Source organism: Schistocerca gregaria, chromosome X (genome assembly GCF_023897955.1).
Source record: "Schistocerca gregaria isolate iqSchGreg1 chromosome X, iqSchGreg1.2, whole genome shotgun sequence".
Lineage (NCBI taxonomy): Eukaryota > Metazoa > Arthropoda > Insecta > Orthoptera > Acrididae > Schistocerca > Schistocerca gregaria.
In genome coordinates this window covers 47,893,364-47,915,311 of record NC_064931.1, presented here as the reverse complement: position 1 = coordinate 47,915,311, position 21,948 = coordinate 47,893,364, and the positions used below count along the sequence as shown (strand labels likewise).

At 37.0% G+C, this 21,948-nt stretch overlaps 2 protein-coding genes across 2 annotated transcripts in view; one reads left to right on the top strand and one right to left on the bottom strand.

Annotated features, from left to right (window-relative positions):
- Window positions 1–8,009, bottom strand: part of LOC126299488 (glucoside xylosyltransferase 1) — a 153,356-nt gene extending 145,347 nt beyond the window's left edge. Inside the window, exon 1 of the mRNA XM_049991426.1 lies at window positions 7,624–8,009. Coding sequence (XP_049847383.1) covers window positions 7,624–7,898 — 275 coding nt within the window. The 5' untranslated portion in view covers window positions 7,899–8,009. The remainder of the gene's footprint in view (window positions 1–7,623) is intronic.
- A 261-nt stretch (window positions 8,010–8,270) lies between these two features.
- Window positions 8,271–21,948, top strand: part of LOC126299486 (ADP-ribosylation factor-like protein 8B-A) — a 51,507-nt gene continuing 37,829 nt past the window's right edge. The window contains exons 1-3 of the mRNA XM_049991425.1: window positions 8,271–8,668; window positions 8,923–9,077; window positions 15,984–16,145. Of these exons, the coding sequence (XP_049847382.1) occupies window positions 8,546–8,668; window positions 8,923–9,077; window positions 15,984–16,145 (440 nt within the window). The 5' untranslated portion in view covers window positions 8,271–8,545. The remainder of the gene's footprint in view (window positions 8,669–8,922; window positions 9,078–15,983; window positions 16,146–21,948) is intronic.

The following is a 21,948-nucleotide window of genomic DNA, read 5'->3' as shown; positions in this document are numbered from 1 at the left end:
CAACTAAAGTGAGAACGTGCATTTTGACTATTGGTGCTCGATAGCATTCACACTGAGCTAAGGCCTGCATACATAGCAGTTAGTTTTAGTTATATTGTCAAACAAAACAAAAAAAAAGTTTAATGTGTTTCACATTCCTCTGATGTCAACACTGGCAGCTGTAAAGATGATAGTGTTGACAAACCAAAGTAAGGCAGAGACACTGTTAAAAGTCTGCAAAACTCCCAATGACAAATAAAATAATCTTCTATCAAGAGAAGATAAGATATTCAGACCATGATCATCATCATTTTCTTCCAAAATGTTACACCTGTTGTGTGGGTTTGAAGATGGCATACTCACTGCTCAAACTTACTGGAAATGAAAACATTATTAACAGCACATCCTGGTGCATTACCTTGACCATTTCAAAGACTTCTATCTGATGAATGAATTCTTGAGACTATATTTTTGAAATTCAAATCAGTCTAGAGTTCTTAAGGGATTCAATAAGTGGAACAATAGCTATTCAGAGAATAGCTGTGCTGTTTGTCAAGAATTTGTTTAGATAGCACAGGAGTGTCAAGGAAATCCCTGGCAAATTACAATGGAAGATACAGCCTTTTCTAATGAAGTGCAGTTTGGTTTCTGATGCAGGAGAAGTACAATGTTAGACATTACAGTCTTCACAAAAGTACTTCAAGCTCTTGACAAGGATGAGTGTGTTACGGGTATATTCTGAGACTTGACCAACACTTTTGACTTGGTAGGCCATAAAATATCACTAAACAAGCTAGAAGCACTACTTGTAAGTAGAATAATAAACGAGTGGTTCCAGTTTCACATGGAAAACAGGGTGCAAAAGGTAGAGACAGTTCACATGTCTGCTGCTGACAAAAATTTTGTAAAACAGTTGTCAGAAAATATTTACATAAACACAGGCATCACTCAGGGAAGAGTGTTGGATCCGATTTTGTTTTTACCACATAACAATGGTTTTCCAGACAGCATAAGGCATTGAGAAAAATCTCTCTCTCTCTGCTGATGAAAGCAACATCATAGTCAGTGATAGAACACCAGACTCCTATTAGCGAAAGCAAATCAAATCCTCAAGCATGTTTACGACTGGGCAATATATAATGAATTAACATGGAACTTAACGAAAACAGTGTGCATTTCAGCAAAAAGAGGGCAAACAGCTCTGTCACACTAATCACTGATGATAAATTTATAGACTGTGTAATGAACACAAAGTTTTTAGGTACATTACATTAATACTTGATCCATAGATCATGAATACGACATTTCGTAATGATGTGGAACATTCATCTCTTAAAAACTCATTCATTGAGCAGAAGGAGCTGTCATTCAGAAATTCTTTTAATTTGTTTTTAAACATTGGTTGGTTACCTATCAGACTTTTAATGCTATTTAGCAAATGAACAAACTTTTTTGTGGCAGCGTAAGTCAGTCCTTTCTGTGCCAATGTCCAATTTAACCCAGAAGATGATCCTTTCCTTCTAGTGTTGCAGCTATGCACTTTGCTATTATTTTTGAACTGGGATGGGTCATTAATAACAAATTTCATTGGTGAATATGTATTGCACAGGTACTGTAAATATCCTGAGTTCCTTAAATAAAGGTGATCATAGGTGGGCTCCACCTATTATTCAGATTACATGCTTTTGTGCAATGAATACTTTTCTCTTGAAACTTCCTGGCAGATTATAACTGTGTGCCGGACCGAGACTAGAACTCGGGACCTTTGCCTTTCACGGGCAAGTGTTCTATCAACTGAGCTACCAAAGCACGACTCACGCCCCGTCCTCACAGCTTCACTCCTGCCAGTACCTCATCTCCTACCTTCCAAACTTTACAGAAGCTCTCCTGCGAACCTTGCAGAACTAGCACTCCTGAAAGAAAGTTTTAATCTGCCAGGAAGTTTCATATCAGCGCACACTCCTCTGCAGATTGAAAATCTCATTCTGGATACTTTTCTCTTATTGATGAATTACCCCAAAACTGATGCCATATGACAGCAGTGAATGAAAACATGCACAGTAGGCTAATTTACTGATATATTTATCACCAATATTTACAATAACCCTAATAGCACGTGTAGCTGAACCTAATTATTTTAGCAGATCACAAATGTGTTTCTTCCTATTCAATTTCTCATCAATGCACACACTCAGAAACTTTGAATGTCCTACCTCAGCAAACAGACTTCTGTTTGAAGTCTATATTTAGCAATGGTGTTCTGCCATTTATTGTACAGAACTGCATATCCTGTGTTTTCTCAAAATTTGGTGAGAGTCCATTTGCAGAGAACTATTCAATAATTTGCTGAAAGCCATTATTTATAATGTCCTCAGCTAATTCTTGTTTGTTGGGTGTGATTACTGTACTTATATCATCAGCATAAACAACTAGCTCTGCATCTTCATGAGGACAGAGTGGCAAGTCATTAACACTGTCAACTAACATCTAATGAACACACAAATACTGGAAAATATAATGTTAGGGTTGTATATCAGTTTGTAACAGCCAATGCCTTGTGGTGCATGCTATTCCCATGATAACACAATTCTTAGCTCTAGGATTATTTTTTGGTGATCAAAGGCACAAAACATGGACACAATCTTCGAACTGTGAAGAAGGGCTGTAAGAATAATAAATAGAAGTCGTAGTTAGGCTCAGTGTAAAGAACTAGGGCCTACTTAAAAAACAGGGTATCCTTACTGCATCAAGTGAATATATTGACTAATCTGTTGTACATATCACTGAAGATATCACTAAATATTTCACTAACAGTTTCATGTATAATCACGGAAAATGGGCCAGTTTGAACTTTCATTCACCAAGTGGAAAAAATGCAACACCACCATTTACTAATAGAGAGTAAAACTGTGCAATAAACTGCCCAAGGAGATTAAGGATTACTAAAACAAATTTGTTTTTAAAAACACAGCTAAAACATACTTCATAACTAATGCATGTTACACATTACCAGGAAGGATTTAAACAACAGTTAATAATGAAAGGAGACAGCTACACATTACTATACTTCACCACAATGAGAGGCTTTTACAGAAAAATCATGGTTTAAGATCTGACATGCATGATCATCACATCTTGTCATTATCCTGAGTTCAATGTCTCATTCATCATAGGTGGGATGCTAACTCAGTTTTTCAGGTGGACTGAGAGTAGGAAATGAAAATGTGCAGGGGATATAGTTCATTGTTTATCAACCTGGAGTCAGTGTTTCCAAACAGACTGGAGTTAGTGCAAGGAACCTAGTAGCAGGTTCATGGTCCAGGAGTCACCAGCAAGTGTTCTTACTGCAATGAAAAACTGTCTCTCTTAAGTTGTATGGGACAAACAGTGTGTAAAACGACATTGTACAATGGAGACCAACTTAATGAGGCAGTGCATTTGTCAATACACTGATCTAATTTTCAGGAGGGTAGACTTTGCATTGTCCAACCATGCAGATTCAGGTCTTCCTAAATCATTTGACACAAATGCTGTAATGGTTCCTTCAGCAAGGCCATGGGCGGCCACTGAGCTTATCTTCGCAAAAATATACCTACATACTCTATGTACTCATATATTTTGAACACTTTATTTTCACTGCATTATGATGACAAAGTCTTCATCACTGGATGATGATTCCAGAATGAATAAATCAAATCAAATCAGAAAAGGATACTTCCCAAATTTCTGAAAATGAAAGTACAAAAATAAGACTATAAACATGATTAGGTCAAAATGTATACATATCTGCAATTAAAGCCTTTAAAATGAGGGGAGTGGGGGAATCAGATGTACAGACAATTTTTTTTTAACTACAAAGCTAGTTCAACTGACTGCCCTCATTATTTGCTACAACAGGGTTATGACTAAAAATGGAACCATGACATTGATAAAGATTTACTGGGTAAACAGGAACTCTACTGGGAAACAATAAAATGAATTTTAGACATAATTTTCTGTTTTCTTATTTCCATTTCAAACTGCCATTTTTAAATAAATTAAACATTTTACTTTGCATATAAAATCAGAATAAATAATTACTATTATGTTACTCTGATTCACTTCTTAAATGGGAAAAACACATGAATCACCTAAATGTTGCCGATGGCACTGTATTATTTGCATCTAATGTGGTAATTTCAAAAACTAATGGAAGAGTTGAGTAGAGGATGTTTGGGAGTGAACCTGAAAATCAATGAGAATATAACTAAAATAATGTTTACCCAAAATACAGACAAGAAAATAGGACAAATTAACAATGAAGACAATAACTGACTGGACTGTAAAACAGGTGAGTAAAAAATGGCTGAGTTAATCAGTTGCATGTTCCACTGATCAATCACACGGTATAGTAGCCGCTGTTATGTGGAACGTGTAAAGTGCACAAGAAATGCACATGTGAAACAAGATTTTTTTAAAAATATGATTTCAATTTAGTTTTGAATCTATTACTGCTGTCTGTCAGACATTTTATTCCATCTGGTAATTTGTCAAATATTTTTTATTTTACCCCATTCTGTGCCAAAGATAGGTTGAGTAACTGATAGTGTAAGTCAGTCTTTCTTCTGGTCTTATAATCATGAATGTCACAGTTGTTTTTAAACTGGTCCATGTTGTGGGAACAAATTTCATTAGTGAGTAAATGTACTGTAAGGCTGTTGTAAGAATTACCAATCTTTTTAAGATGCTACAAGACGTGCGACTATGAACCCCACACATTATTCTAACCACTTTCTTTTGAGGAGTGAATACTTTTTGTCTAAGTGTTGAATTACCCAAAAATATACCGTATGACATTAGAGAGTGAAAGTATGCAAAGTATGTTAGCTTACTAATTCCTACATCCTCAAAATTGGCAATTATTCTGATTACAAAAGTTGCTGAACTTAGTTGCTTTAGAAGATCCAAAATATAAAATTTCCACTTAAGATTCTCATCTGTATGTACACCCTCTCTACTGACTTCTGTTGATGTGTTATACTTATTGAAGGACCTGTACTTTTTGCAGCAGAAAACTGGATGTACATTGCTTTTTCAAAGTTTAAAGCAAGCCCATTTGCAGAAGACCAATAACTTTTCCAAAGACCTTATTTGTGTCATTTTCAATTGGAGTTTTTTTAATTGGATTAAAAATGATGCTTCTATCATCAGCAAACAGTGTCAGTTCAGCTTCTTGTTTCAGATAAGAAGAAAGGTCGTTCATATACATCAAGAACAGAAGGGGACCCCCATGATTAAACCCTGTGGAACACCTAATGCAATTTCATATCAGTTAGATGAAGTGGCAAATTTATTTAAACCACTTGACCCATATAATGAAACTTTGTTTCCTTTTCTGTAGGTATTACTTAAACCACTCATATGCTATTCCATTTATACCACAGAATTGTAATTTCTGTAACATAATGTCATGGTTCACACAATCAATAAATAGAGTTTTCTGGATTAAGAAGCTTCTGAACTGCATGCAATCAGTGTGTATTACCTCTTGCATCTTGTGGCAGTGAGAAATAAACTTTTAATGTGAAGCCGATTCGAAGTTGGTTGCTCAGTGAGCAATGGAGAAATGCATGTGGAAAATTACTAGGAGAGACAGAAAAGCAAACAAATGGATCAGGTAATAGGCCTGGGTGGAATACGTAATTATGATCTTAAAAACAAAATGGTGGTGAGAGGGGACTCTAGCCAAGTGAACAGATTGTAGAAGGATCAAGGAAACATTTTGCTAAATAACCAAGAGATGAGAAAAGACTGAGATGATGATGATGATGCAACAGAGTGGGAAGTTATAAAACACAGAAGAGCAACATGGGTGTGGATATCTTAAAAATGTAATGCATGGTCAAGTCTAGAGGAAACCTTTATACTGCAGTGGCTGTAAAATTGTTATGTGCTGCTGATTATGATGATTGCAATCTGTTAACATACCGATGACAGTAACTTTGTTACAAAGGTGATGGTTATGTGTGTTTAATAACGTGTTGTACTAAAGGGAGAAGATGATAGTACTGGACCCTATTGTTAATGACAGGTGGAACACTAAACGTTACAGTTTGCAAGTTTTGTAGCATTTTTCTTGCAACCTGTGGCTCTTCTACATTTTGAATATCCATTATAAAGAGCACTTTTATTAACAGCCCTACTGCCTTCATTGCGGAAAAAAAAATTAAAAAATATCACATTGACCATCACTATAATGACAACCTCAAACTCCAGTCATGTGCCATTTACAAGATGTCAAAGTACTTTCTATAATATTATGCCAAGGAATGAAGGTCTATAGAGTCTAGTGTTAGTCTACATGTTCAGCCTGAGGAAGAAGACAGTCATGTTATATTCAAAATTCACTTCACACAAGGAATATGTACAATGTCTTGAGTTCAGGTGAATAGCACATGAAGCTCTAGAAAAATAAGTACTTAGAAGACAAATTAAACATAGCTTCTTTAAGGGGGCATTAATGTTCTTTCTGGTGGACTTATATAGGATTTAGAGATAAAAACCTAGAATCAATCCCATATATCTGTTACTGAAGATTTTGAGTTGGTACATGAAATATTCCTAGGTAGTTCTAAACCCGCAAAATGCAGGTTTCGATGTGCAGGCTGTTAAAGTCTGGCATGCAGCTCTAATGCATCCAACAAAGTGTATAGAGGTTCAAAATGGTTTAAATGGCTCTGAGCACTAAGGGACTCAACTGCTGTGGTCATCAGTCCGCTAGAACTTAGAACTACTTAAACCTAACTAACTTAAGGACATCAAACACATCCATGCCCGAGGCAGGATTCGAACCTGCGACCGTAGCAGTCGCACGGTTCCGGACTGCGCGCCTAGAACTGCGAGACCACCGTGCCTGGCTGTATAGAGGTACATTTGTAGTTAATGAAGAATAATATCAGCTTCAATAATGTTGTGTTTATCTTACTGTCAAAAATTATTATAAGAGCAATAGTGTTCATGAGTAAATTAAGCTGAACAGCACAATGGTCGATTTATCCCATTACACTTCCTGAATAACAATAAGAAATGTTTATGTGGAAGGCGAACAGAAAAGAAACATACGTCATACAAAAAGGGCACTTGTCAGTTAAATTTTGGTGCAGAGATTCCACGTAACATAACATCTAGTCATAAAAAGGGACTTACTTTACTACACATAGCATGCACCCAGTAGCCCTCAAAGTTAAATGTATCTGAGAGTTTAAGAATGATTTTTCAATGTGTTCTCTTTTTTTCTCTCCTATCACTTCCCCCTCATCCCTGACACTTGAGTTTGTCAATTTGGTTATTGCAAATCTGAAACATAGGTCTATACAACTAAAATCTATTTAGAGGAAGTAAAGTATGAGGATATAATTAAAAGAGCCAAAACACTTTCAGCTATATTATATTTCGCACAGTAAACAATGTTATTCTCTTCTTCACAGTCTAAATAGTTTTTCCATATTACATGTCTTCCAGACGCTTCCAAACAGATGAATCTGAGTTCTATGGAAACAAAAATCAATAATTTACTATAATAAATACACAAAATAATAACCCTTCCTCTCTCTAAAACTGACCCATAAATCAAATTTTGCTTTAAAAAACAACGAATACACGTACCTACTACTCCAACGATTGCGAAGTGAACCTCTGGAAAGATGTGGAACACTGGCATCTGCTTCAATTTTGGTTTCTGTGCTTCTAGAGATGATGACATCCCTGGTTTCAAACTGTGTGGACGGCTTATGCTTCACATACACTAAGTTCATGGCACTAGTTTGACTTCCAAGTCCATTGTACAGTTTTGGTTTGAAGTACAAAAGATTCACGCCAACGAATACAAAACAGACGCAAACAGCTAGCAGCAATATTACCAAGCGTGTTAGCGATTTCATGCTGAAATAATGCTTGGCACGCTACACGCTGTGAAAAAATCACATTGTGTCACAAATCTCATTATCCTTCATTAAAATAAACAACACAATGTTTTGAAATACAAAGATATTACACACCACTGCATATCATAAAGAACACTTTGACATCGAATGTTAAAAAAATCGATAATAAAGTTCAGAAAAACGTACTGGAAAAAGTACAGAAGTGATATTTTCATAGTTCTATAAATTTTATTCCCCTGGAAAAGCTACAGTAAAATAGGGATACGAATTATGTAACTAGGTTTATAGCTATTTTGAAGACAGCAAACAATAACACCACCTACCAGAGTTAAATTTATTTACTTAAAAATTAGAAATATATTTTATGTACAATAAACATTGCTGTCAAATGTAACGGAACATCATTATGACAATAGTGTCATCGCCCTATTACGCACTAAGGGTTTATATAATTTTTGGGTGACAGCGCATTCAGTGTGGATTTTGAACCTTGCAGTAACACGAATAGTCATAGGACTTTTGACGGCCAGATGTTGATGTGAAGTCAAATATTGTAATTGTCGGTGTCTTCGGCAATATTCTGATATTCCAAGTGGACCACTTTATTTTAACTGCTGTGGGTAGATTTCAGAGCGGCAGACAACATGTTGGCTTTAATAAATCGTATTCTAGATTGGTTTAAAAGTTTGTTTTGGAAAGAAGAAATGGAACTGACATTAGTAGGCTTGCAGTACTCTGGTAAAACTACGTTCGTAAACGTCATAGCGGTAAGAACATAAATATTGATATATTAAAACTTTATTTTGATGATGATTTATTTCTTTTGGACGACTGGCATACTCTTGTTCTATCGTTAATTACCAGTGAATTTCGTGAAAGTGATTTTTGTGCAGTCTTTGATATTGCTCTTTCAAACAGCAAGTTTGGCACTACGAAGTTTTGCTTTATTGTGTACCTTATGTTGCCCATATGTCTCCGGTTTTTACTTTAGTGTGATGATGGTTCTTTCATATGTTTGCAGTCCGGTCAATTCAGTGAAGATATGATACCGACGGTAGGTTTCAATATGAGGAAGATAACAAAAGGAAACGTAACGATAAAAGTATGGGACATTGGAGGACAGCCCAGATTTAGATCGATGTGGGAGCGATATTGTCGCGGAGTAAATGCCATTGTGTAAGTTTTCATACCATTTTGTTTTGTAGTGTAACATATCATTACATATTAAGAACATCCTGGTGTTATCTTGACCTCTTAAAACAAAAAGGGGCAAGATTTCTATCTGCTGACGGAATTCTTGAGAAAATATTTCGAAAATTTTTTGGACCAAATGTTTCATTGAAACAGTTGGTAATTAATGTCTACATTGTCCTTTTCCAGCCACTTAAGACACACTCGTGACGAAATACGTTTCTCACTGACTAAGAGAGGAAAGAAGTATCAAACCATGTATGTCATTTGCTTAAGGACTGGCATGTCAGAATTTAGGATTTTGACAGTACACTGTCTGGAATGAGTGTATGGATTGCACAGTAAAGATAACTGTTTACAAATATTAGTTTGTTATATGATATCATTTAACAGCACAAGTAGATAATAAGGAAAACTGATAAAATTGGAAGATACTAAGAAAAGTAACTAACTGTGATGCAATTTATATAAAATTGAGGAAATGAGTGATATTAGCACACACTATTAGAAAAAAGCCATAGAATAAGAAAGCTTGCTGAGTATATCCCATGCTCAAAGTGGATATAAAATTGTTTAAATATTGAAAATAAAGTAATGTCAGTTGAAAGAGGCAGCAGAATGTGTACGGACAACTGGTGGAAAAATTGTCAAATAGCCTCCTGATTAAATGTCCAGTGTGCTAACCACTGTCCTATCTCACTTCGTGAAAACAGTGTGATGGCTGAAGTTATGTAACTGCAGTAAGAAATAAGACTCGGCAGTGAACATGTGGAAATAGGAAACTAAAGCTATAATATATGGTTGACCCTTGACATCTGTTTGTAAATAAATGTTTGGAGAAAACAGTGGGGGAGAGTTGCGAGAGGAGAAAAGTAAACTATTGGCTTGGAGATGCTAAAGGAAGAGCTACCAGTGGAACAGCTTAGAGAACAAAATAACAATGTGGTGTAGCGGTAAGTTAGTACACATTCAAGGAGTCAGAGTTCTTATCTGGTCATCCAGATTTAAGTTTTCTGCAGTTTCACCAAATTGTTTGATGTGAATGCTAGACTGAGTCTTTCAAGTGGATGTAGCCAACTTCCTTCCCATTCTTTTCCATGTTATGTTTGAACTTGGTACCAAACGACTTCATTGTTAATAGGATGCTAACCCGTATTCTTGCTTCATTCCTTTAGAGTGAACTCATATTGGCTAATACTAAAACTGTTGCTCAAGTGTTTTTGGTTATATACCTGATACAGATGTAGCACACAGTGTTCAGCAACAAAGATTGGAGAAAACAGAGGGACGCAGTTGTAGATGAAACTTAGTAAGAAGCCTCATCCACACGGTAGACTGCAGTTTCTGTGGATAACGTTAAGTGTGTGTTGTATAAATTAATCACAGCATTAAATTGATAATGCATTAATTGTGACAATACACATGCAGAAAATCTCTGTTCAGTATACTGAATGAACACCGAATTTATTAAAGTATGGTGAATCATGGTTTATGATAGGATCAGAATTTTTACAGGGGAAGGTGGTGTGATATATTTCTTAGTGACTATTTCAAAAGCCTCGGTATCATTTCTATCCCAATGCTGTTTATAAATAAATTTTGTTGTATATTTGACACAGAAATCGATTCATGTATACTGTAGAGACTGAGAAATTCTCAGAAAAATACCAGTATCTCTCAGAAACGGAGTTATTACCAACTTCAGTGACAAACCTGTACCACTAATAACACAGTTGATTTTTTTTTTTTTTTTGTCTCCCAAATAGGCTGATAGACTGTTTAGTGCAAGAACGGTACAATAAGATTAAGAGTGAAAACAGAAGAGTTGATTTTTGCAACACACTTCCTTAAAATAATAGGAACGACAGATTTCAGGTAGTATGTGAGCTGCGGTCCAGTTCATGTGAAAATGAATCGAGAAATATTCACTAAGAGACATGAAATCAACAACCATAATACTAAGACTTGCAACATATTAGGGCCTAAGTGTCAGTCAAGGAAGTCGCAAAATTGCTGTGATGAGTGCATCAAAAATACAGAACCCAGTGCTTAGAGATAAACAGTCAGTAAATGTAGCTGTTTAGACCAATATGATTGTTTATTCTGTTGAAATTTTTGATATTTGAAAAGCAGTAACCCTGTGCCTAAAACTGCAGTGTCATATCCTTCCTAATTATTAGGAATTAATGACACAGTTATTGGCAGTACTGTACCTTCAGATATCTTTGCCAAGCTATGAGGAATTTAATGTAATTACTTAATTCATTTAGATTCACATTCAGTTACTGGACAAATAGTCATTGACTAGGGTCAGTAGGATGGAATCAAACCAGTAGGGGGACATACATGTTATTATTCCAGTTAACCATTTTTATTTTATTTTTTATCTCCCACTTTTCCATTTGTTTCTTTCATAATTTACTCGAAAATTTCCTTTGTGTTTACTAAATGATATGCAGTTGGATCTAAAAGTACATAATTGGGGTGATCTAAAGTGGAACCACTAAGTAGTAGTAGTAGTAGTAGTAGTAGTAGTAGTAGTAGTAGTAGTAGTAGTAAAGAGGGGGAAAAAATACCCAAGTGGTGGGTTAAGATTCATGGGAAGAATCTTAAGGACTTGTAATTCACGTACAAAATAAGTAGTTCACAAAATCCTCCTACAACTGACTGAAATATTATTCAGTGACGTGGATTTGTTACCACACAGACTGAGCAGATGAGTTGGAGAATAGCACCATATTTCACCACGAGTATGTTTAGGAAGTGCTAGAGCATTAAGGAGGTAACATGCTTATCCAGCTCCAATGACACTGCTAGAAAGGTGTGCATCCATGGGGTTTACAGTTAAAATTCCATGTGTGTCCCTATTAACAAGCCTAGCAACATTTAGGTCTCCCAGTTAAATATGGTGAAATAACCATAATGATAAAGTTGGATGAATTTGAACACTTACCATGCACCATCAGCAAATGGAACGGAAAAGTGAGGCAAATGATAATGGTACCCTAAATACTTTTTGCCACATATCATAAGATAGCTAACAGTGTGCAGAGGAATACTTCCCTAGGCGGAGGCTATTTATTGCTGTCATTTTACTTCTTTCAGCTGAATGGCCTCGCTGTAGGTGCCTTGAGAATTATAAATTGAAAGTAATATGCTAAAACTTTCATTACTATTTATGATACATAGTACACTGTACATGGAGGGAACTTGCAACAGTTCTCAGCTATTGGGAGGCCTAAGTTAATTGCAAAGTCTAGCAGAAAGAAGGTTCTGCTGCTAGGTAGTTCGCATGCTAGAGGTGTGGACCAGCAGTTGCAGAAAGTGTTGGGGAGTGAGTGCCAGGTCACCAACATTGTGAAGCCTATTGCAGGGTTGGCTCAGGTGACTGGAAGCATGGGGAAGTTATGTAAGAATTTTATGGAGGAGGATCAGGTAGTGATAGTGGGTGGAGCAGGAAATAGTCTCGATAGGTATGGGGAATATGTTGGTGGTGACTTGGTTAAGATAGCTACTCAAACTGATGGCACTGATGTGATTTTGTGCAACTGTTTCAGCGTCATGATCGGCCTCACTTTAATGCGGCTGTTAGGCGTGTTAATGTGGGGCTGGGGAGGGCACTGATAGCAGAGGGCATGGTTCACATCTCAGTGGTGCCAGTTGGGTCTATCGGTAGATGGGGTTTAACTAGGCATGGCCTGCACCTCAATAGGTATGGGAAGGGGAGGCTCGCTAAGCTTATAGGTGGTGGTGGTGGTGGTGGTGGTGGTGGTGGTGGTGGTGTCATCACTCATGGAAAAATTCCTGTGGTAGTTGGTGTCAGAGCTACACCTTTTTTAGATTGAAGTTAGCTGATAGGTGTACATGCTTAACGGAAGTCCCTCTAACTAAGGGCTCACTTTCAGAGGATGTAAAGTTTCCAAGTAGAGAAGGAATTAAGATATTTCATCAAAGTATAAGTTAGTGAACTGCTAATAGATGTTGACTCTGAAATTATTGGTATATCAGAGCATCACTTAAATAATTTGATAATTCATAGGCTTCATTTACCAGGCTACAGATTAGCTGGCTGTTTCTCAAGGAGTTCCTTGCGGGGTGGGGGAGTCATTCTGTACGTAAAAAAACAGTATTTCTTTTGAGTACAGAGACATATCACGACACTGCACTGAACAGATATTTGAAAGTTGTGCAGAGTTAGTTGAATTTAGTAAAACTAAACTTCTAATTGTTGTTGTTTATAGATCCCCTAACTCCGACTTCAGAGCATTTTTGCTGTAGCTAGAGAGGGTTCCTTGTTCACTTTGTAGGAAGCAACAAAAATTAGTTACATGTGGTGACTTTAATATTAATTTTGTATATGATTGTGCAAGAAAAACGATGTTGGTAGATCTCCTAAATTCATATGATCTGATGCAAACTGTTTTTTTCCAACTAGGGTGCAGGGGAACAGTAGCACAGTCATAGACAATATTTTTATTCATTCTTTATTACTAGATGGGCATTCTGTTAGTAAGTGTCAGTGGCCTTTCAGACCATGATGCACAAATTTTAACACTAAAAGGCTTTTGTACTCAAACCGATGTCATATTTAATTACAAACAATGTAGGAAAGAAGAGTCTAAACGGGGTTCTAGCACTAATGGACAGCCCGGGTGGCTGAGTAGTGGGATAAGGATATCAAGCACAAAAAAGCAAGAATTGTATCAAAATGTTAGAAGCAGTAACAATCAAGCTACAGTAGCCCATTACAAACAGTATTGTGAGGTGCTTAAAAATGTTCTAAGAAAGGCAATAAGTAAGTTCCATGCAAATAGAATAGCTAATTCACAGGATAAAATTAAAACCATATGGTCAGTTGTGAAAGAAGTGTCTGGTCAGCAGCAGTAGGTCGACGATATAAAGTCAGTTCATAGTAAAAATATTTCTGTTGTTGGTAAATCAGATATATGAACAGTATTTAACACTAATTTTCTGGGCATTGCTGGTGAATTAAATAAAAATTTAGTTTCTACACAGAATCATATAACTTTCTTGGCAAATGCCTTTCCGAGATTGATGTCTGAAATACCCCTTTGTGATACAGACAAGAGGGAGATTGAGTCAATAATTGAATCACTGAAGAGTAAGGACTCTCATGGTTATAATAGGGTGCCTAGCATGCTGCACATGCTAGCACTGTATTTAGCCAAATTTGAATTTTTTTTTCCTTTAGGGATCTGAGTGATTAAAGTACTCAGTAGTAAAGCCACTTTATAAAAATGGAGAAAAGGGATAATGTAGATAATTTTAGACCTATTTCTATGCCATCAGTGTTTGCAAAAGTTATTGAAAAGGCTGTGTATGTCAGGATAATTGATCATTTTATATCGTAAGATTTGCTATCAAATGTACAGTTCGGCTTTAGATGTTGTCTAACAACTGAAAATGCTATATTCTCTGTGAGGTACTGGATGGCCTAAACAAAAAGTTTCAAACACTTGGCTTATTTTTTGATTTAACTAATGCATTTGATTGTGTTGAGCACAAAATATTGCTCCAGAAGTTGGACAATTACGGAATACGGGGAGTAGCTCACAACTGGTTCACCTCGTAATTTAGCAACAGGTCATTATCCACAATGTTTATAACGATTGTGATGTGGGATCTGAGTGGGATACTGTCAAGTCGGGGTTACCCCCAGGATCAGTGTTGGAACCGCTCCTGTTCTTTATTTATATAAATGATATGCTCTCTAGTATTACGGGTAACTCTAAAATATTTCTGTTTGCTGATGAAACTAGCTTGGTAGTAAAGGATGTTATGTGAAACATTGACTTGGTTTCAAATAGTGCAGCACATGATCTCAGTTCATGGCTTTTAGAAAATAAACTAATGTTAAATCACAGTAAGACTCAGTTTTTACAGTTTCTAACACACAATTCAACAAAACCTGACATTTTAATTTTACATTTAATTTCACAGAACGGGCATATGATTAGTGAAACTGAACAGTTCAAATTTCTAGGTGTCCATATAGATAGTAAGCTGTCGTGGAAAGCCCACGATCAGGATCTTGTTCAAAGACTTAATACTGCCATTTCTACTATTCGAACTTTTTCAATAAGCTGCCACTCAAATTCCAAGGTCTTAGCAGTAATCCATGAGCTTCCAAATCTAAACTGAAGAGTTTCCTCATGGGTCACTCCTTCTGTTCTGTTGAGGAGTTCCTTGGAAAATTAAGCTGATTCTTATTGTATTGCTGATAGCGTTTACTTAAATTTATGAACTGACTTTTTTCAGGTTCATGAACATTTATTTTTATCTGTTATTCCTTTTATTTTGTGATTTCATGTTCTGACATGTTCTATCACCTTGGAGATTTGCTCCTCAATTTGGTCCTACGGAGCTTGACGTGTAAATAAAATAATAAAATAAAATAACTAAAGTTTCTAATGCTTTATTATCTACAGAACATCAGTTAAATGGCAGCAGTTAATCTTACTCTCACAGTGTTAAGAGATATGTATATATGTAAAATTGCGTGGTGATGGTCCTGGCAGTAAAATTGATTTTTGTATCAGACTTACGTTTTCCATCTATAATTTTCCAAATCAGTCCGAAGATTATCACAAGCAGTTTGTCTGTCAGTGTTTGATTTTCCTGGTGTCATTAAAAACACTTCAGTTGCTCATTGCCTTGCAGTATATTGTACCCTATTATATACATTGGAGGCTATAACGGTTTTTCAAATTTCAGTTTCTGTGAGGCTACTTTTCGTTCTAGCATGTGCTACCAACTACTCTTCTTCTACTTGCTATTGTATATTTAGTGCTGTAGGCTGCTGTCTTGGGTGATCTTGCCTCACTCCTTACACTTTGGAATCTAATATATTAAATTATTTCAACATTACAGATATATGGTAGATGCAGCAGATCAAGAAAAAATTGATGCATCTCGAAATGAGCTTCATAGTTTACTGGATAAGCCACAACTTGCTGGTATACCAGTTTTGGTTTTAGGAAACAAACGTGATCTTCCTAACGCCCTAGATGAGAATGGACTTATTGAAAGAATGTAAGTATTACTCCTAAAATTGTGTGTATTCAACTTTATGTAGTAGGTAACCTGCTCTTATATGATGTATATGTTAACTGGGAATGAAACCATAGCTGTTCGTTTGAGTACTTACTGTTCCTAAAAGTTATAATGTTGCCAATTGTGAGGATAGTGACTATAGGCTGCAGTTAAAGCTTGTAGCTATGTCCTATAGATTGAATGTTTGGTGTGTACAGACGAACAACTTTGCATTTTAAAGCTGTCTTACTTTGCTTGCTGCCATAATTTAAAGTTCCCTTTTTTTCCTTTATTTTTAGAATTGAACTAAATAGAAAACAAACCTGCTTTATAATTTTGTCTACTACTTCTGTTTTCCTAGCTTGCCTTTTGTCTTCTCTCAAAATATTTGAGAGCACTTTGCTTCAGTGGTTGTTAAGTGATGCTGTTCTGATAATGGAAATATCATGGGTCTTAATAGAAGGATGATGTATCAGAATGAATTGGGATGAACTTTTAAGGAGAATTAGGAGCATATGGTGGAAGTCTTCTTTGTGACATAAGTAAGTTAGCATGGCTCTGTGGTACTTATAATCCATGCACTTCTCCCTTGCCCTTTTTGAAAAGTTTATTTGGGAAGCACAGGAAGCATGCTCTCCCAGCACCATAGAGTTGTGGGAAGTGGAAAGATTTAAATTCTAAAAGTATTCAGTCGAGTGGTTAAAAAACTCAATTTTTGTAGATGATAGCCTTCACAAAACTGCTCGTGAAACACTTCTACATGCATTCTAGAGAGTTGATGGCATATAAGTTTATAGAGACTGCTTGTGCTGAGTATGTATTACTGTCAGTGGCAGTGAGTCAGTAGAACTTGGTGATAGTCACCTTCTGACTGGATTCAATGAGCTGCATGCAACTGCAACAACAGTAATTTTAAACAACTCTGGACTTACAAGACTTGTTTTTAAAAAAAAAGTTTCTGTTTGCTCAAGGCCAAATCATATTTCCATAATTATACATTTGGAAGTGAACATGGGCCTAGTGTGTTCAGCATAGATGTTACATAGCCCACAAAGGGAAAATATGATTAAGGATCAGATAGTTAACAAAAATGTAGGAAAAAGGTGTACATAGTTGGCTTGGTAAATATGGTTGAGATGCTTCCCAGGGGGGCGGGGGGGGGGGGGGGGGGGGGGGGGAGGAGTAAAGGAAATCGATTCTTTCATTCAAATTAAAATCTGTAATGTGATGATTGTGTGTGACAAACAAAAACTTTGTGCTGGGCTTAGATTTGAACTTGGATCTATGCCCTTTTCAGACAGTGCTCTAACAGTTATATTATCTGCTTTGAGTCAGCCTGAGAGATGGTGTAATTGGGTGTGCACTTCTGATGAAAGACAGGGATCCAGTTTTGTGCAATGGCCAGTGGACAGTTCTAACATACAATCAATAAAACAGTAGAGTGCCAAATTACAGTAAGTGTAAAACATTTCATACATTCACAGATGAACAATGATTAGTTGGAAATATGTAGTTCTCACTAAACAGCAATGCGTGATGTTTTTTCATTGCATCTTCACACACATATTAACTTGCTTATTGAGGACATGACTGAAGAAGACTGCAGAATAAGGAAGCCAAAATCATAATTTGCCATTTGTTTCAGCAGAAAATTAATCCTTATAAATCATTGATGATTACAGTGTCTGTGTTTACACTGTCTCTGTATCTTCACATTACAATGTGTTTAATTCAGAAGGGCCACAGTTCAAATTCTTGTCTGCCAGCATGAGTTAGGTTCCCATGATTTCCCTAAATTGCTCCAGGTAAATGCAAGGATGTGGTTCCATCAAAAGGGCAAGCCCAATTTCTTTCTCCATCCAGGAAACATTCTGAGCATATTGTCTATATCTAATGAGCTCAGTGTCGACAGGATGTTAAACCCTAATCTTCCTTCCTTCCACCTTGTATAAACACAGACAGTGCGGCCATTAATTATGTATCCAGACCTCTACAGGCTAATGATGACAAAACGTACCTACCCCCCACCTCTCTCTCTCTCTCTCTCTCTCTCTCTCTCTCTCTCTCTCTCTCTCTCTCTCTCTCTCTCTCTCTCTCTCTCTCTCTCTCTCGCTCGCTCTGTATTATTCCACATTTTCAAAATGCATATCTATTTCATAGTCCTCATAAGTAGAAGATGCTCTGAAATCACCTCTAAAACGATCACTCTGTCGTTGACATTAAACATTTTGGTGTAACAAGTTAATTCTAACGGAGCAACTTTCTTCATGGTTGTGGGATACAAGAACAGGAATAATTATCCTCAAATTTGATTTTTCAAATGCAGTATTCTTCATATGGAATTACTTGTGGGGTTTATGACAAGTCTAGCAGGGTCTTTTGGACGGCCGAGTAAAATGTTGTTGTTGTCCATTTGCTGTTAGAATGGGATGCGTGGGCAGTAGCTCCTGGTAGTGCAGAATGTGGGACACGTTAAACTTGGTTTTACCATTTATTAATAAAGACGGTGCAACAATGCATTACGCGCATCTGGTAACCCGTCTTCACTGTGTCGGGAGCGATACATGTTCGCAACTGGCCGGTCTCAGACTGCTCTTCGTAGCCGGTGGCTGTGTACAGGCCACGGCGCGTGACTCTGATTGCATTTCCCGTCAGCATTTTCTGTCGTTACAATCACCCTCCCTCATCAAAATGAGCTATCGAAGGTTGCTCGAGATGACCTCCTGTGTGTCATGCATTTGTCTCGCCAATGGAAGCGTTGGGGGACACTTGAACATTTATTTTGTTTGCAGACACAGTGACGATGAGCACTGACGAGCAGTTTTTCAGGACGACAATTTCACACATTAAAGAGGCTGTCCATACAAGAGACATCAATAAAAGCACAAAGAACACAACAATGACAATTAAATATGGAGTAGCATTATTGGAAGATTCAATAGACTTAATTTTAGTTGCTACTTCTAAGAAATTTAACTTATTATTAGTATTTATTATATTTTCATGGATATATGCAATTAAATTGTCATCCTTGTGTAAGCTCGGCATAGAATTATTTGCATTGGTCAGTAAGTATGATTCATTGTAATTAACAGGTAACATCCTTGTTAATGGGAATTTTGCATCTGCATGAAAGGTGGTTGGTAATACAGATCGCATTTCAAACAGATCACATGATAAATCACAGTGCGTAACATTCAGAATTGATCCACTACCAGTTAATTTGGATGTGAAAGGTAGTTCAGGTGTGTCGTACATTTTACATGTAAATGTGATTTCGAGAGTAGAGTTAAATGAATATATTATACCTTCATAATATCTTTTAATTAATGGTTGATGAAGATGCATTAAAATCCTAGGGCAATCACCATGAGGCGGATTGTTCATAAACAAATCTTTCTCACAACTGTACACTCTAGTATCTAAGAATACTGCCGTCTCTGGGCAAATTAGCTTATGATTACGTTTACACTTACGAACATCATGTTCATTCAGGGATACAAAAATCTTCTATCTTTACTGATCAATAAATAATCCTTCAGCTGATACATTGTGTGAATACCTACTTCGTTCCATTTCACAGGGTAAGTATGAATTTCATACATTTCAAAATTATGCTTGGATCTGGCAATCAGTATAGAAACAATTACAGTTAATTGATCTTCAATCATTAAAGAATATGTGGTAGTTAATCTGTAATAAGCATATAAATTGTAATAATTGACCGGGAAAATCATGGTAGATGATGCATCTAGCCGCCAGCCACTAGTGGCCGAGTGGTTCTAGGCGCTTCAGTCTGGAACTGCAAGACCGCTACGGTTGCAGGTTCGAATCCTGCCTCGGGCATGGATGTGTGTGATGTTCTTAGGTTAGGTAGGTTTAAGTAGTTCTAAGTTCTATGGTACTGATGACCTGCGATGTTAAGTCCCATAGTGCTCAGTCATTTGAACAATTTTTTGCATCTAGCTTACCTTTGATCAACAGCAACATTTGTAAAAATTGGTCTGGATGCAATAAAATGCTATTCAAGCAATCATTTGAACTACTTTCTAAGGCTATTCTTAAATTGAGAGCATCAAATTTAGCGTTTGATAAACTGCCAGTAATTCTTAACAGTAGGGTGTTGAAATCTAAATGTGCACTCACAGCTTGAAGAACTGCATATAATTCACGGATGGTTGCATTCATTTCACCACGAATTGTGTTAAAATCTGTAATGAACTCTTTCACAACTTGTTCAATAAACGATTTGTGGTTAGTAACAGTCTTTTGCATATTTCTTGACACAATTATTTCATTATAAAGGTTAATTGAATTCGTGGTGGACTGCTGCTCTAGAGCTAGTATTTTATCCTTTATGTCCAATAGATCTTGGCTAGTTAAGGTACCAAATACAGTACGAAGAACTTTACCCTCAAAATCAAACCAGGCACGTTTGTGCCTAATCAAGCTTTAGAGTTTTAAGAAACATTTAATCTCTTGCTCATAGCTAGCGAAAGTGGATTCTACTTGCATTTTTACAGTAATCCAGGTGTTATAACAAGAGGTTCCAGTTTCCAAGACTGTGTCATTATTCTTAATAGAACAGATCAAATCAATTTGTTTTTTAACAGAATCAAATTGTTGGTGAATCTCAGACAAGTTATATTTAAGCACAATTGTAGCACTGTGCGTTGAGACTGCCATATCTGATTGTGGTTCAAACACACCTGCATTCTGTGATACTACGTCTACAGCATTAATGGAACACACTAACATAACAAAGAATGGAATTACAGTTTACATGGTTTTCTACACGCTAGAATTAAACAATGAATATGAAGAAATATGTCTCTTCGGCTACCTGTGGAACAGATGTTATATACACTTGAGCACCTTACACAATAGCTGCGATTTTATGTTGCACAGTACATTCACATATGCACTCGGCTAAGCGCAACACACCTTGCATTCACTCGCACTACACACACTTACGGAGGGTGTAAGTGTGCCTTGGGCTGGATCACTGGGTTGGCGACGCCTCGGGCTCGAAGTCCGGACTGTGAACCCGCTGTGCTCGGCTCCTGCATTTTTGGAGCAGCTGGTCTGCCCCTCGGTTGGTCCTCGTCGTCGTCCTGCGTTGCTACAGGGAATCTACCCAGGTAGGGCTTTACGTGGTTGACATGGACGAGAGCCAAACGAAAAGGCACTTGAAGCTTTAGGGTAATAGGTGACACTACCTCCAATATCGGGTATGGTCCCTTCCAAAACTTCTTAAACTTTTAGACCTGTGACTTCTTTAGCACTACATTGCTCAGGTAGACAAAGTCTCCCACTCGATACTGCGGCACAACTGCTTGACAATCGCGTTGCTTGGCTTGCTGAAGGAAGGACTAATGATTCCGCTCTTTCACTCTCCTCCATACGTCTCTGTTTGCAAGCTAACTCCCTTACGTGTTCATTGCTTATTCCAGCTGTTGATCGTGCAAAGTCCAAGGGTGAACGCATCTCCCATCCGTATACAATTTCGTAGGGACTGAGGCCCATTGATAAGTGCATTTTAGTGTTGTAGGCATTTACAACACATGGAAGACAGACTTCCCAATTATCGTGTTTGCTGCTTATATAGTGGCTAAGCATTCTAATGATGGTTCTGTGTACTCTCTCGATGTGACCATTGCCTTCAGGGTGTGCTGGTGTGGTTCTCAACTGTGTTATTTGCATCAGCTTACGTGTTTGTTTAAGTAAATCACTCATAAAATTCGTCCCCTCGTCACTGATAATGCTTAATGGAGATCCAAACTTTAGAATCCATTCCTTCACA